General features: G+C 44.7%; 1 protein-coding gene across 1 annotated transcript in view; it reads left to right on the top strand.

Moving 5' to 3' along the window:
• FAM193B (family with sequence similarity 193 member B) overlaps nucleotides 1–16,475 on the top strand; it is a 112,732-nt gene extending 96,257 nt beyond the window's left edge. Inside the window, exons 9-10 of the mRNA XM_075344522.1 lie at nucleotides 6,015–6,090; nucleotides 14,823–16,475. Of these exons, the coding sequence (XP_075200637.1) occupies nucleotides 6,015–6,090; nucleotides 14,823–14,919 (173 nt within the window). The 3' untranslated portion in view covers nucleotides 14,920–16,475. The remainder of the gene's footprint in view (nucleotides 1–6,014; nucleotides 6,091–14,822) is intronic.
• The last annotated feature ends 456 nt before the right edge of the window (nucleotides 16,476–16,931 follow it).

Here is a 16,931-nt window from a genome sequence, read left to right as displayed (position 1 = left end):
TTTTATGCTTGCAGCTATACATTGCACTGTACGGTCGCGGTGATTCTCTCCTATATACCCTCCTAGATTACTCAGAGGACACAACAGCATGTCGACCGCAAAAAGCAAAGGTGCCAAGGCACAGGCTTTCTATGCTGCTTGTACCGCATGTGGGGCTGTTCTACCGGCAGGTTCCACTGATCCCCACTGTGTGCAGTGCTCGGCCCCTGTGGCACTTGCTCAGCCGGGGCCTCTGCTGGAGGTGACCCAGGCAGAACCTCCTGTGAATACTGTCCAGGTGACAGGGACGGAGTTTGCAGTTTTTGCTGACAGATTGTCTGTGACTATGACTAAAATTCTTGAAACATTGCAGTCTAGACCAGTAACTCAGGCCATGGGCACTGTTAACTCATTGCTCCCTGGTCCCCCTCAGTTGGAACAGCTCCGGGATCCGGGGGTGTCACTTACATCCCAGGGTGATGGCTCTGACACGGACGACAGTCCCAGACAGCCTAAACGAGCTCGCTATGAGCGGCCCTCGACTTCATCTCACTGGTCAGGGTCCCAGCAGGACTCTTTGTATGATGAGACAGAGGTTGCTGATCAGGATTCTGATCCTGAGACCGCTCTCAATTTGGATACACCTGACGGTGACGCCATAGTGAATGATCTTATAGCGTCCATCAATAAAATGTTGGACATTTCTCCCCCTGCTCCTCCTGTGGAGGAGACAGCTTCACAGCAGGAGAAATTCCATTTCAGGTATCCCAAGCGTAAATTAAGTGTATTTCTGGACCACTCTGACTTTAGAGAAGCAATCCAGAAACACCACGCTTATCCGGATAAGCGTTTTTCCAAACGGCTTAAGGATACACGTTATCCTTTTCCCCCTGAAGTGGTCAAGGGCTGGACCCAGTGTCCCAAGGTGGATCCTCCAATCTCCAGGCTTGCAGCTAGATCCTTAGTTGCAGTGGAAGATGGGGCGGCACTTAAGGATGCCACTGACAGGCAGATGGAGCTCTGGTTGAAATCCATCTATGAGGCTATCGGCGCGTCGTTTGCTCCAGCATTCGCAGCCGTATGGGCACTCCAAGCTATTTCACCTGGTCTTACACAGATTGACACGGTCACACGTACATCTGCTCCGCAGGTGGCACCCTTAACCTCTCAAATGTCTGCATTTGCGTCTTACGCGATTAATGCTGTCCTAGACTCTACGAGCCGTACGGCAGTGGCGTCCGCCAACTCCGTGGTTTTACGCAGAGCCTTGTGGTTAAGAGAATGGAAGGCAGATTCTGCTTCCAAAAAGTGTTTAACCAGTTTGCCATTTTCTCGTGACCGACTGTTTGGTGAGCGCTTGGATGAAATCATTAAACACTCCAAGGGTAAAGATTCATCCTTACCTCAGCCCAGACAAAACAAACCCCAACAGAGGAGAGGACAGTCGGGGTTTCGGTCCTTTCGAGGCTCAGGCAGGTCCCAATTCTCCTCGTCCAAAAGGACTCAAAAGGATCAGAGGAGCTCAGATTCTTGGCGGACTCAGTCACGCCCAAAAAAGACAGCCGGAAGACCCGCTACCAAGGCGGCTTCCTCATGACTTTCGGCCTCCTCGCTCCGCATCCTCGGTCGGTGGCAGGCTCTCCCGCTTTGGCGACATTTGGCTGCCACAGGTCACAGACCGTTGGGTGAGAGACATTCTGTCTCACGGGTACAGGATAGAGTTCAGCTCTCATCCTCCAACTCGCTTCTTCAGAACTTCTCCACCTCCCGACCGAGTCGATGCTCTGCTGCTAGCGGTGTCCACTCTAAAAGCGGAAGGAGTGGTGACCCCCGTCCCTCTTCAGGAACAGGGTCACGGTTTTTACTCCAACTTGTTTGTGGTGCCAAAAAAGGACGGGTCATTCCGGCCCGTTCTGGATCTAAAACTGCTCAACAAGCACGTAAAAACCAGGAGGTTCCGAATGGAATCCCTTCGCTCCGTCATCGCCTCAATGTCTCAAGGAGATTTCCTAGCATCTATAGACATCAAGGATGCTTATCTCCACGTGCCGATTGCTCCAGAGCACCAGCGTTTTCTACGCTTCGTTATAGGAGACGAACACCTTCAGTTCGTAGCTCTGCCTTTCGGGCTGGCGACAGCCCCACGTGTCTTCACCAAGGTCATGGCAGCAGTAGTAGCAGTCCTGCACTCTCAAGGTCACTCTGTGATCCCGTATTTGGACGATCTACTTGTCAAGGCACCCTCTCAAGAGGCATGCCAACACAGCCTGAACGTTGCGCTGGAGACTCTCCAGAGTTTCGGGTGGATCATCAACTTTTCAAAGTCAAATCTAATCCCGACCCAATCGCTAACATATCTTGGCATGGAGTTTCATACTCTCTCAGCGATAGTGAAGCTTCCGCTGGACAAACAGCGTTCACTACAGACAGGGGTGCAATCTCTCCTTCAAGGCCAGTCACACCCCTTGAGACGCCTCATGCACTTCCTAGGGAAGATGGTAGCAGCAATGGAAGCAGTCCCTTTCGCGCAGTTTCATCTCCGTCCACTACAATGGGACATTCTCCGCCAATGGGACGGGAAGTCGACGTCCCTCGACAGAGACGTCTCCCTTTCTCAGGCGGCCAAGGAATCTCTTCGGTGGTGGCTTCTTCCCACCGCTTTGTCGAAAGGAAAGTCCTTTCTACCACCATCCTGGGAGGTAGTCACGACAGACGCGAGTCTATCGGGGTGGGGAGCAGTGTTTCTCCACCACAGGGCTCAAGGGACGTGGACTCAGGAAGAGTCCACCCTTCAGATCAATGTTCTGGAAATCAGAGCAGTGTATCTTGCCCTACAAGCCTTCCAGCAGTGGCTGGAAGGCAAGCAGATCCGAATTCAGTCGGACAACTCCACAGCGGTAGCGTACATCAACCACCAAGGTGGAACACGCAGTCGGCAAGCCTTCCAGGAAGTCCGACGGATTCTGACGTGGGTGGAAGACACAGCATCCACCATATCCGCAGTTCACATCCCAGGCGTGGAAAACTGGGAAGCAGACTTCCTCAGTCGCCAGGGTATGGACCCAGGAGAATGGTCCCTTCACCCGGACGTGTTTCAGGAGATCTGTTGCCGCTGGGGGATGCCGGACGTCGACCTGATGGCGTTACGGCACAACAACAAGGTCCCGGCTTTCATGGCACGGTCTCACGATCACCGAGCTCTGGCGGCAGACGCCTTAGTTCAAGATTGGTCACAGTTCCGGCTACCTTATGTGTTCCCACCTCTGGCATTGTTACCCAGAGTGCTGCGCAAGATCAGGGCCGACTGCCGCCGCGCCATCCTCGTCGCTCCAGACTGGCCGAGGAGATCGTGGTACCCAGATCTGTGGCACCTCACGGTGGGCCAACCATGGGCACTACCAGAACGACCAGACTTGCTGTCTCAAGGGCCGTTTTTCCATCTGAATTCTGCGGCCCTGAACCTGACTGTGTGGCCATTGAGTCCTGGATCCTAGCGTCTTCAGGATTATCTCGAAAGGTTATTGCCACCATGAGACAGGCTAGAAAACCATCCTCCGCCAAGATCTACCACAGGACGTGGAAGATATTCTTATCTTGGTGCGCTGCTCAGGGAGTTTCTCCCTGGCCTTTTGCATTGCCTACTTTTCTTTCCTTCCTGCAATCCGGGTTGGAAAAAGGTTTGTCGCTCAGCTCCCTTAAAGGACAAGTCTCAGCGCTATCTGTATTTTTTCAGAAACGCCTAGCACGACTTACTCAGGTACGCACGTTCCTGCAAGGAGTTTGTCATATCGTCCCTCCTTACAAGCGGCCGTTAGAGCCCTGGGATCTGAACAAGGTTCTAATTGCTCTCCAGAAGCCGCCTTTCGAGCCTATGAAGGATGTTTCCCTTTCTCGTCTTTCACAGAAAGTGGCCTTTCTAGTAGCGGTCACGTCTCTTCGGAGAGTGTCCGAGCTAGCGGCGCTGTCATGCAAATCTCCCTTCCTGGTGTTTCACCAGGACAAGGTGGTTCTACGTCCGATTCCTGAGTTTCTCCCTAAGGTGGTATCCCCCTTTCATCTCAATCAGGATGTCACATTACCTTCCTTGTGTCCTCATCCAGTTCATCAATTTGAGAAAAGTTTGCATTTGCTGGATCTAGTCAGAGCACTCAGGATCTACATTTCCCGCACGGCGCCCTTTCGCCGCTCGGATGCACTCTTTGTCCTTGTCGCTGGTCAGCGTAAAGGGTCGCAAGCTTCCAAATCCACCCTGGCTCGGTGGATCAAGGAACCAATTCTTGAAACCTACCGTTCTGCGGGGCTTCCGGTTCCTTCAGGGCTGAAGGCCCATTCTACCAGAGCCGTGGGTGCGTCCTGGGCATTACGGCACCAGGCTACGGCTCAGCAGGTGTGCCAGGCGGCTACCTGGTCGAGTCTGCACACCTTTACCAAGCATTATCAGGTGCATACCTACGCTTCGGCGGACGCCAGCCTAGGTAGACAAGTCCTTCAGGCGGCGGTTGCCCACCTGTAGGACAGGGCTGTTTGACGGCCCTATCACGAGGTATTCTTTTACCCACCCAGGGACTGCTTTTGGACGTCCCAATTGTCTGGGTCTCCCAATTAGGAGCGACAAAGAAGAAGGGAATTTTGTTTCCTTACCGTAAATTCCTTTTCTTCTAGCTCCAATTGGGAGACCCAGCACCCGCCCTGTTTTCTTAGGGATTTTTGTTTTTTTCGGGTACACATGTTGTTCATGTTGAATGGTTTCAGTTCTCCGAGGTTTCTTCGGATTGAATTTGTCTTTAAACCTGTTATTGGCTTTCCTCCTTCTTGCTTTTGCACTAAAACTGAGGAGCCCGTGATCCCACGGGAGGGTGTATAGCCAGAAGGGGAGGGGCCTTACACTTTTAAGTGTAATACTTTGTGTGGCCTCCGGAGGCAGTAGCTATACACCCCAATTGTCTGGGTCTCCCAATTGGAGGTAGAAGAAAAGGAATTTACGGTAAGTAAACAAAATTCCCTTCTTGTGGGAGAACCCCTTTAAGGGGTCAATACCAAATTATTTTTTTTTTTTATATTTTAATATGACGAGGGCATGATTAATTTATTTTCGTCCCCTTATGAGACTAGAGCTTGCTATCATTTGCTTGCTAATACTCTATACCGCAATATCACATTCTTGCAGTACGTAGTGAATTTGAGGCTCTCCTGTTGAGGGCCGGGATAGCAGTGACGAGGAAGCCTTCAGCAGGCCATAGTAGCACAGTGGTTCCTTGTGATCATTTCGAAGGGAGCCAATGGGAGAATTACATCATTTACTTCATCCAGAGATTTACAGTAGCATTTAAATTGTGAAACTGAGCTATCGGAGTAAGATCAGCCTTCTACAGTTACAGGTAGATGCCAGCTGTGTAACACAGTCAGCATCTACCTGGTATGAAGCGAGCTTAGTTTCTGAGCCAGCCTCATATATTCCTTATCAATGTATGACAAAAATGTACAGTTTAAGTTATGGGGTTAGGCTAAAATAAAATCTTTCTTGGCTGCCTATGGTCACCTATTGTAAGGCAGCGTTCAGAATGTACTCTGCTCTTCAAAAATAAAAGCAGCATGGCAATTCTTCCAGCATTTTTTCACCATTGAAAGCAGTAAGTGCAGATACTGCGGCATTTTTTGCTTAGTTTTTCGCAATGTTTTTTACTGCTTTTGTGATGAATGAAACTAACTGTAGTGAAACATTACTGTAGGCAAATGATGCAGAAAAACCTGCTTTTTGGAAGGGGCTTCTTTACTGTAAAGAGCAGGTTTTGCTGCAGCAAAAAAGCAACGTGTGAACATAACCTTAGACTTAATCTGTTACCTAGCTGTGGAAAGTGAAGGCTATATACATAGTTTTCTCACTTTTTCAATTTGATATTTCTTTTACTATGTTGGATGTCTCCCCTGTGATTCTTTATGCTCCGGTTCTTCTATAATTCATGAACAGTTAGAAAGAAAAATGCAGTGGATACTCAATGCAAATTATCTGTTGTGTTGTCTTCTTTTTTTTCTAGATGACGTGTTCCTTCCAAAAGATTTAGATGGCATGGAAATGGATGAGATTGACAGGGAAGTAGAGTATTTTAAAAGGTGAGGATGATTATGTGTTAAAGAATTTAGAAAGTTATATTGGTAACCTAAAATAGAGTTGAGGCCCCATGTCATACTCATCTAATTCGCTAAGAAGATCCTTGAAAGTTCAGATAAGTGTTGGTTTATTTTCTTATAAGGAAGCCTATGAAATAAACATTAAAAAAAATGCCAGACCGAGTGTGCTGCATTCTGAAAAAATCACTGACCAAAATCACAAGAAATTAAAGGAAATACAAAAAACCCAAAACATTTTGTGGTGCGGTATTGATTCCATATTGACATATTCCATAAAAACTTCTGGGTAAGGTTTTTACCACAAAAATACTTGGCCCTGTCCCTAAAAACACTGTTTTTTAATGAGCGTCTTTAAAGAGGACCATTCACCAATTTTTCATGTTTAACCCCTTCAGCCCCCGGGCACTTTCCGTTTTTGCGTTTTTGTTTTTTGCTCCCCTTCTTCCGAGAGGCGTAACTTTTTTTTTATTTTTCCATCAATCTTGCCATATGAGGGCTTGTTTTTTGCGGGACGAGTTGTACTTTTAAATGAAACCATAAGTTTTACCATATAGTGTACTGGAAAACGGCAAAAAAATTCCAAGTGCGGAAAAATTGCAAAAAAAGTGTGATCGTACAATAGTTTTTGGGATATTTTATTCACTGTGTTCACTATATGGTAAAACTGAGGTATCTATGTGATGCTTCAGGTCGGTGCGAGTTTGTAGACACCAAACATGTATAGGTTTACTTGTATCTAAGGGGTTAAAAAAAATTCACGAGCTTGTCCAAAAAATGTGGCGCACGTTTTGCGCCATTTTCCAAAACCCGTAGCGTTCTCATTTTTCAGGATCTGAGGCTCAGTGATGGCTTATTTTTTGCGTCTCGACCTGACGTTTTTAACGGTACCATTTTTGCGCAGATGCTATGTTTTGATCGCCTGTTATTGCATTTTGCGCAAAATTTGCGGCGACCAAAAAACGTAATTTTGGCGTTTGGAATTTTTTTGCCGCTACGCCGTTTACTGATCAGTTTCATTGATTTTATATTTTGATAGATCGGGCATTTCTGAACGTGGCGATACCAAATATGTGTGTATTTTTTTATTTTTTTAACCCTATAATTTTCAATGGGGTGAAAGGGGGGTGATTTGAACTTTTAGGTTTTTTTATTTTTTTTTTAGTTTTTTATTTTACTAGTCCCCCTAGGGGGCTATAGCGATCAGCAATCAGATCGCTCTGCACTATCTGCAGATCTCAGCTACAGAGCTGAGAACTGCAGATTTGCTGCTTCACTTTCAATGCCGGCTGTATTCCGGCATTGAGAGGAAGTGAGTCATGTTAGCTACAGGCGTCATCACATGACCCTGTGCTACCATGGCAACCGCCGAAAGTTACGTTAGCATGTCACGTGACTTCCGGTGGGGGCGGGGTAAGTGACTGTCATGGTGGCGATTTTGGCAGCGAAATGTAAGGGGTTAATGGCCGCGGGTGGAATCGATTCCACCCGCGGCTAGCAGGCACACATGTCAGCTGTTGATAACAGCTGATATGTGCGTGGAACGCCGCCGGCGGCAGGGGGCGGGGCTTACCGGCACACGATCCATGACGTACCCAGTACGTCATGGGTCGTTAAGGGGTTAACTGAAAATAGTGTCTGCAGAGTAGAATACAATGTTGTTTTTTTTTTATTTTTAATTTTGTCTCTGTTGGGGCCATATTAGTATTCAGAGTATTTGACACCTAATGTGTAACTTTTGTTAAATCCAAATAGTGTCATCATGTATCTTTTTTTTTTTTTTTTTTTTTTTAAGAGGCGTGTACTTCTCACTGTCTGCTCAATCATAAGCAAGCAGGCAGCAACACAGCAGAAAAACACACACCAACACTGTTCTGCCTTCTTTCACGTAATGCTGTGAATATCTGGCATACAGTTAAACCCTCGTTAACATTTCCAATAAACAGACTGTAGGAGTTCAGTAGTATTGATTTATTAGCTGGCAACCTGAACTTGATTGCAGAATATACGGCGTATACGGAAGACACGGATAAGGGTAAAAACTATAACAAGAAAGTGTTCACAGTCAGTACAGTGCAAGTACAGTGATAACATAGCATAACAATACATAAGATGCAGTTCTAATGAGAAACTGGGGCAAAGGTGCACACCATACAGAATCTTATCTACATAGGCAGAACAGGAACAGCACTCAAATATAGAATTACAATGTACAATGCATTTAATGCATAGTCTTCTACCTAAGATTCCAACACAATAACACATGTGATATGCCTCTGACTCTCCGGATTACACAAGGGATGGCGAGAATGTAAAGATAGGAGAACAAGGCAACAGGTCTTTTCCCTCAAGTTCAGGAAGAAAATGGCTTTCCTCTGAGCATAGATGGGGCATTTCTTTACCCAGAATACACTGCGCATAAAAAGAAATTCAACAGTATAAAGGGTAACAACAACCTCTAGGGGTTGTAAAAAAAAAAAACTACAATGAATGGCATTATCTAGCTGCCATAGATGGCAGAACAAACACCAGAACTTAGGTTTCTTATTTTCAGTATGTGAAATGTAATAATACAGGTCTTATCTCCTGGTCTAAGCTGCTGCATGATTAGAAAATGTTGGGCGATTAGAGCACACACGTATTACCTTTCAGTTAATATGGGGGTAGGGGACGGCAAAGTCTGGTTTAGCTGTCTCAAATTACAAAATCTTCTATCAGCTCTCTTGCACTCGGCTCTGCTGTGTTGCCCATTTGCTCACTCTGCCAGTCTGGAGCTGTGTCATACTTGTGTCTGCTCTGTTACCGGCAGTTTGAATTCACTCTGCAGTGAGAGCACAATAAGCTACTCCTGCGTGAGCTGTAATGGCAACCAGCTTGGTTCTCACAGCAGCGGGATTTCAAGGTGCCGTTAGCACAGCATTTGTAAGTGTGACTTATCTCTGGATAGGCCGTGCGGAGAGGATGTTTTACAGCAGAGCTGACAGTGCTCTCAGAGCAGGAGAGTTGATGTTTTACAGCAGAGCTGACAGTGCTCTCAGAGCAGGAGAGTTGTTAAGTGTTTGGAATGGGACAGCTTTAAACTCAGCTATACTTTCTAATTATGTAGGAGGTTATACCAGGAGAGCAAGTATATCATTACATCTCACACACTGAGACGCCTAAGTTGTGGTGTGGCCATGTTCTTTTTCTTCTATGTTGCTGATTTCTTAGGATTGGATAACTTGTACAGGGAGAATACATGACCCCTGTGAAAACTAATTAACTAACTTTTAAGTCCAAGTGGGTGTTCACTTATTAGGTGCCAAATTCTTTGATTGCTCATATTTCCTCAATGGAACAGAGAAATTAAAAACAAGACAAAAAAAAGTGTAGTACAATTTGCAGCCACTATTACATGGTGTCCAGTTCAATTTGAAAAATGTGGTGGGAAATCCTAGAGTGGTTCTCCAGAAAAAGAAATAAAGAAAATATCTCTATAAATGAATTTTAAAATGACTTTATTATCAAATCACAATAGTTTTATCTAAGGAGGTAATAACTGTAGAAGTAAAATTTCTGCCAACTTGCTACATGGACAGAAACCTGTCCTAGGATGTTAGGAAAGGTGCCTATGAGCATGTGCAGTAGAAGCTCCAGACTGTCTCTTTGCGTGCAGGAAGATGTGCTTCCACTGGATATTCTGATCTAATACTAGAGAAACCAGAAGAGTTAGCTGGGAAGCTGCAGACACTAGGAGTAACGAAGTAAGAAGAGACTGCTCACACTGCTGAATGCCGAGTGGCTGCTATGACCTGAAGATGACCAATACCACGTTCTGTCTAGCTATCTCCAGGGAACTGCAGCACCGCTTTGTATTTCACATGCTCATGTCACCTGTCATATTGACAATCTAGGGCAGGTTTCTTCAGTGTAACAGAACAGCGTCCATTGTAATTGTATAGTGATAACCTCCCTTTCAAAACAATTGTGAATTGCTAAATAAAGTGATGTACAAATGTTTTTACAAGGGCATATTTTTTTCTATATTGGTTTTTCTAATACCTTTTAACACTTTTTGTCCGGTGTATGGAGAAGGGCATAGCCCGTACCATATTCAGCTTCCTCTGCTGAAATGAACCATTTTAAATGCTGCTGTCAATCACTCAGGATCGCAAGGTGTCAATCTGTTGTCAGTGTCAGCAAATTTAAAAAATATTTCTTTAGAAATGCAAAAGCTATAAAAAAAATCTTTGCTCCCTTTTTTTTTAAAAAAAAAAAAGAAAAAAAAAAGTTTTCAAAATATTGTATATAGCTTAGAACGGTATCAAGACATCTTAAAGGGGCTGTTTGGGCTGAACTGAAAACTCTACAGTCTCTGTGTGACTTTAGACTGCCGAAAAATAATGTGCGACGTATCACAAATCGAGTCGACTCCCTCAGTTCTCTCTGCCCACCCACAAGGAAAATTGGAAATGTGTGTATCGAGCATGGTCCCAATTCGGCAGTCTGCAGTTACATGGAATGCACACTTTTCATTTCAGCCAAAACAACACCTTCAAGCTTATGCAAAGAAACTAAGCCCTCACACAGGTCCATTGGCTGAATAATGAAAGCATTACTCTTTTTATTCTTCAGCAGTGTTTTAAGTTTTAAAAAAAAATATCATGTAGTGCCTTGAAAAAGTATTCATACCCCATGAACCTGTCCCCCTTTTTTTCACACTATACCCTCAAATAAATGTATTTGTGATATACCAACACAAAGTATCAAGGATTTGGGAAGTGTAAAGAAAATTATATACATGTTTTTCTATTTTGAAAATACAAATCTGAATATTGTGCGTTCATTTGTGTTCAGCAAGTCTTTTGGGGTTTTGCACATCTAATGGGTGAAATTTTTGCCCATTCTTTGTAAAATAGCTCTAGCTCAATGAGATGGGATGGAAGCGTTTGTGAATAGCAATTTTCAAGTTGTACCACAGATTCTCAATGGGATTTAGGTCTGGACTGTGACTGGGGCCATTCGCACACATGAATATGCCATGATCTAAACCGTTCCACGTTAGCTCTAGTGGTATATTTAGGGCCGTTATCCTGCTGGAAGATGATGCTACGCCCCATGTTTGATGGTGGGGATGATGTTTTTTGGGTGATGTGCAGTGTTTGTTTTCTGCCTCACATAGCATTTTGCATTTAGCCCAAAAAGTTCTACTTTGGTCTCATTTGATCAGAGCAACGTCTTCCAAATGATGGCCACCATGTTTCACTTTATCCCTGTATGGTGTGTTACTTGTTTTTCATGATGCTGTTTTATCCTAAATGTTCTCAAACAAACCTCTAAGGCATTTACAGCACTGCTGTAGCGATACTGAGAATAAATTACACACAAGTAGACTCGATTTACTAATTAGTTGACTTCTGGAGGCAATTGGATTTTATTTGGAGGTGTCAAACTACAATAATACAAATGAATGTCATTTTCAGATGTATAATGAAATATTTAGAAAGCCATGTATTACTTCCTTTACACTTCACAAATCTCACATAAAATCCCAATAAAATACATTTTACGTTTGTGGGTGTAAGGTGCAAAAAAAAAATGTTAAAGTTCACTGGGTACCGTACTGACGCGAAGAATCATAGTTCCAGGTCATTTTCCAAGTTCATTTGGTGGAATTGCATTTTTTTTCCTCTATTTCAGCTCACTTGGAATTTTTTCCCCCAAGTACATGATATGGTTAAATTAATGAAAGGTGATAGCACCAAGAAAAGATCCCTCTTGTCACTGGAAAGTTACCAGATCTGATCTTCTCTCCTGATGTCACTTGCAGATACTCCACAACCTTCCCTTAGATACATTGAATAAGAAAGTAAAATCGGTGCACAAAAAATGAGCCTGATGTTAGGTATAAAAAACAAGATGTGTTTTTTTTGTGTGATATGACTACCGTATTTTTCGGACCATAAAGGGTACTTTACACACTGCGACATCGCTAGCGATCTCGTTAGCGATGTGAAATTCTAGATCGCAAGTGCGATCTTTTGAGATCGCACATGCGTAAAATGACCTATGTGTGATCTCGAAAAATCGCACTTGCGATCTATAATTTCACATCGCTAGCGAGATCGCTAGCGATGTCGCAGTGTGTAAAGTACCCTTTAGACGCACTTTTTTCTTCCCAAATGTTGGGGGAAAGTGGGGGGTGCGTCTTATGGTCTGACTATAGGGCTACGGCCAGGAATGAGGGTGGAGCGGGCCATCTGGGGCACGAGCAGGCTGCAGCAGCGCCTGCCGTGACCACGTGGGCCCGCTCATTACATATGCACGCCCATCCTCCCTCAGTGAAACCGGAGCTGACAGGTGGGCGGGGTGATGGGCGGGGGGGTGCGCGCATAATTAACAGCCGGCCGTGATCACCCCTGGCAACTACAGCCTGGAGTGATCATGTGTGGCTGTATTCACTGCCCCCCGTGCATCATTATCAGCGCGGGGAGCAGTGAATCAGTACACTCACCCGTCACCGTGTGTGGAGCCGTCCCCCTGCAGCACGCGATGTCTTCCTGTCTGTGCCGGTCAGCTGATCTGGACACTAGCGGCGCGAACAGCGATGACGTCATCGCTGTGCGCGCCGCTAGTGTCCACCAGATCAGCTGACCGGGCTCAGACAGGAAGACATCGATTCGCGATGCTGCAGACAACGGTGACGGCTCCACACAGCGGCGCTGCAGCTGAGACAGAGATCGGTGCTTCAGGGAGTGAGGAAAGGTAAGTATAAACGTTTATTTTTTTTTTCTGTGCCACAGGATACAGGCCATATACCAGGATGGGGGTATATCATGAGCAGGATGGATGGGGGGTATATTATGAGCGGGATGGATGGATGGATGGGGGGTATATTATGAGCGGGATGGATGGGGGGTATATTATGAGCGGGATGGATGAGGGGTATATTATGAGCGGGATGGATGGGGGGTATATTATGAGCGGGATGGATGGGGGGTATATTATGAGCGGGATGGATGGGGGGTATATTATGAGCGGGATGGATGGGGGGTATATTATGAGCAGGATGGATGGGGGGTATATTATGAGCAGGATCATATACAAGGCAGGAGGATCCTTACCAGAATGGGGTACCTTAGTAGAAAATTTGGGGATATTACCCCCATAACAGTGTCAGCAGCAGATCCTCGCCCCATAACAGTGTGTCATGACCATATTTTTTGGTTAAAATTTTATTTTCCTCCTCTAAAACCAGGGTGCGTCTTATGGTCAGGTGCGTCTTATAGTCCGAAAAATACGGTATATAATGTGATGTGATTTATATCATGTGATATGACTATATTCCTAGCTACAACAAATCAGGATGTATTACATACACTCCTCAACATAGAATTGACAACACTAAGAAGGAAAATCAAGGAGTTGTAGAAATCACAGGAGGGTTGGATGTGTTACTGATATGCAAATGATAAAAAAAAATTGATTTTTATAATCTTGTTTTTTTTTCAGTAGAGAGTATGAGCAGTAGACGCACTTCCACATCTTGAGATGGTTAATGGTCTGAGGAATGTTCTGCCGCACTGAATGCACTTGTGCACTCTCATTGTCGATATCTGATTCTGGCAGCTTTCTTTGCAATTGCCCACCAAAGACTTCATAGATGTGCTCCATGCGAGGTTCAGAGAAGCTGCAGACCATGGTGTCCTGTTTAGGCTACGCAGCCTGCTCACAATAATCTGAGCTGCATGTGGTTTGGTATCGTGTTGAAAAACAGCTCCAGGGACACTTTGGAAAAACAACAGTACTACCGGCACCACCACATAATCAATGAAGCGCTAAACTTTTAATGTTCCTCTAATGGAAATTAGAGGAGGTCAGCAACTGTCCCTTGTGCCGCCACACTCCATGGCGTTGCTCAAGTGGTCTCCAGATGACTGTCAGTGTTATATTAATGAAATGGTCAAACCACTGTTTCCACAACGAAATCAAAGTGTCCCAGGAGCCAATTTTCACCACTACATACCAAGCCGCATAGTACTTGTGCTACAGTGAGTATCCTGCATGGCCTGAATATGTCGCCATGGCCCGCAGTACTTCTTGACTTCTCACATCTTGCACATCTGAGAAATTGCAAAGGAAGCTGCCAGCAGCGGATCTTGATGATCTGTGTACCCCAAAGCACTCAGTATAGCACAGCATTCCTTAGACAACCATTAATTACTTCATGGATAATATGACCATGTGCGTAAGTGCGTGTATCTCTGTGCATAATACTCGTACTTGATACTGAAAAAAATCGAGATGTTTTGAAATGTTTGTTTTCCATTTTCTCGCCCCTTACGGATCATTAACATGTCTAACCATCCTGCGATTTCCATGACTCTCCCCTGTTGGCATTTCAATGACGAGTGTTTATTCTCGACAGTAAAAGTTGATTGAAGAGGATCATTCGGCTGACATAATTGTGTTAATAACTACACCTTCCCATTTGTGGATGATTTATAATCTATTGATAACAAAACCCAAAAAAACAATAATTGTGGAAGTTCAATAGAAAAACAAAATAGAAGTGAAGGAAAAAAAACTAAAGCATAAAAACCATTGGTTTGAACAATGTAATAGTTCTCATTAATTTCTCTTTCCATTACTGTCACAATATGATGACACAGATGTCGTAAATGACGAGAGGAAAGTGCCTCCATTTTGTGTCCTCACGAATTCTTGTTCCCTTTCAGGTTCTGTCTGGATTCTGCCAAACAAACGCGCCAGAAAGTGGCTGTAAATTGGACCAATTTCAGTCTGAAGAAAACCCCTTTCAACATGGCACAGTGATGCCTGCACTTTCCAACGTTTTCCTTCTTCTTTAATTCACCAATACACCTGTTAGCACATACAGATGACTTCTAGATTCCCGCGTCTCTATTTTGCACTGTCACAATATTTTGAGGGTTTTTAATAATGTAACAGTCTTCTCTTTTTTTCAATAAGAAAATTGGCAAAGTAAGGCCTAAGCCACACGGCGAGAAAATTGGTGCGAGTGGAGTGCGATAAAACATCGCTTTCCACTCGGACCAATTCTAGCCTGTGTGTCAGCACACATGAGCGATTATTTTCTCAGCCCTAATCGGACCGAGAAAACAATCGCAGCATGCTGGGATTGTAATGCGAGACTTTCTCTCGCACCCATTCAAGTGAATGGGCCAAGAGAAAAATCGCATTGCTCTCTCAGTACACCGGTGTACCGTGCGTGCAGAGCGAGAATGGCAATAGCCGACTACAGAGGAGAGAGGGAGATAAATCCCTCCCTCCCCTCCGCAGCGCTGGCCCGCCCCTCCTGAGTACCGGCCCGCTCCCCGCAGCTGAGGTCCGTTCGCACAGTCGGACCGCAGTCGCAGTGACACTCGGCTCCTGCTGTGCTGCCAGCGCGAGCAGATTGTCATGCGAGCATCGCAGTAGTGCCCCGTGTGGCCTTGGCCTAACACTTCTCGTGCTTCTTCTCTTTTTTTCCTTCTCTCCGGCGCTGACGAATGAGAGAGTTGTTGCTTTTTGTTAGCCATCCTCGGGATGCATCCATTGAACTTTACCTTTTGCACACTCTTTATTTGCCACGACTGTCTCCACTTTCCTACAATCTTTTACTCCTGAATCTCCAGAATTCTTTCATGTAGATCTTCCTAGGCAATAATATAATGCGTACCTTTGTAAAGACTGACCGATTTATATAGAAGTGTGATTTCAAGGTTCTTAAACTTCCAATCATATTTTTTTGATAACCCAAGAACACAGCCAAGGAATTCTTCACAGCTGCAGATCATTATTGGAGCTGACTTCTCATCCATTGCGTTTTTAATCAGCCTTTTTTATGTATACTTTTTTACTTGATTTCCATGATGTAAATAAATGTAAATTTGCACATGCCCATTACCAGCATGTGATGTCCTATTTTCTAGCATCTTATCGTTCAGACAATAAACCTCGATGTACTGGGAGCTGTTACAGATTACTTTACCGGCCTCCTCGTCACAAGCAGGACCGCAGCACTGGGTAGTCTTTTCTCCCCATCCTGCCTTGAGACTCAAATTCAGAGGTCATATAACCGGACTTGACTAATAAAGTAATCTTCCAGTAATATGCCATTATTTCAGTCCAGAACAAACGCAAACTGGCAAGGCAATATGAAAACTTTGGTGGTGAATTAGTCACTATCTTGTTTTTACAGTTACAAATCATTGAATGCTCGGAAACCACAATGGTGCGGTATACAGTTAGGTCCAGAAATATTTGGACAGTGACACAAGTTTTGTTATTTTAGCGGTTTACAAAAACATGTTCAGAAATACAATTATATATATAATATGGGCTGAAAGTGCACACTCCCAGCTGCAATATGAGAGTTTTCACATCCAAATCGGAGAAAGGGTTTAGGAATCATAGCTCTGTAATGCATAGCCTCCTCTTTTTCAAGGGACCAAAAGTAATTGGACAAGGGACTCTAAGGGCTGCAATTAACTCTGAAGGCGTCTCCCTCGTTAACCTGTAATCAATGAAGTAGTTAAAAGGTCTGGGGTTGATTACAGGTGTGTGGTTTTGCATTTGGAAGCTGTTGCTGTGACCAGACAACATGCGGTCTAAGGAACTCTCAATTGAGGTGAAGCAGAACATCCTGAGGCTGAAAAAAAAGAAAAAATCCATCAGAGAGATAGCAGACATGCTTGGAGTAGCAAAATCAACAGTCGGGTACATTCTGAGAAAAAAGGAATTGACTGGTGAGCTTGGGAACTCAAAAAGGCCTGGGCGTCCACGGATGACAACAGTGGTGGATGATCGCCGCATACTTTCTTTGG

The sequence above is a fragment of the Anomaloglossus baeobatrachus genome, chromosome 4 (genome assembly GCF_048569485.1).
Source record: "Anomaloglossus baeobatrachus isolate aAnoBae1 chromosome 4, aAnoBae1.hap1, whole genome shotgun sequence".
In the NCBI taxonomy this organism is placed as follows: Eukaryota; Metazoa; Chordata; class Amphibia; order Anura; family Aromobatidae; genus Anomaloglossus; species Anomaloglossus baeobatrachus.
The sequence above is the reverse complement of the archived record's forward strand: the minus strand, read 5'-3'. Positions and strand labels throughout refer to the sequence as shown.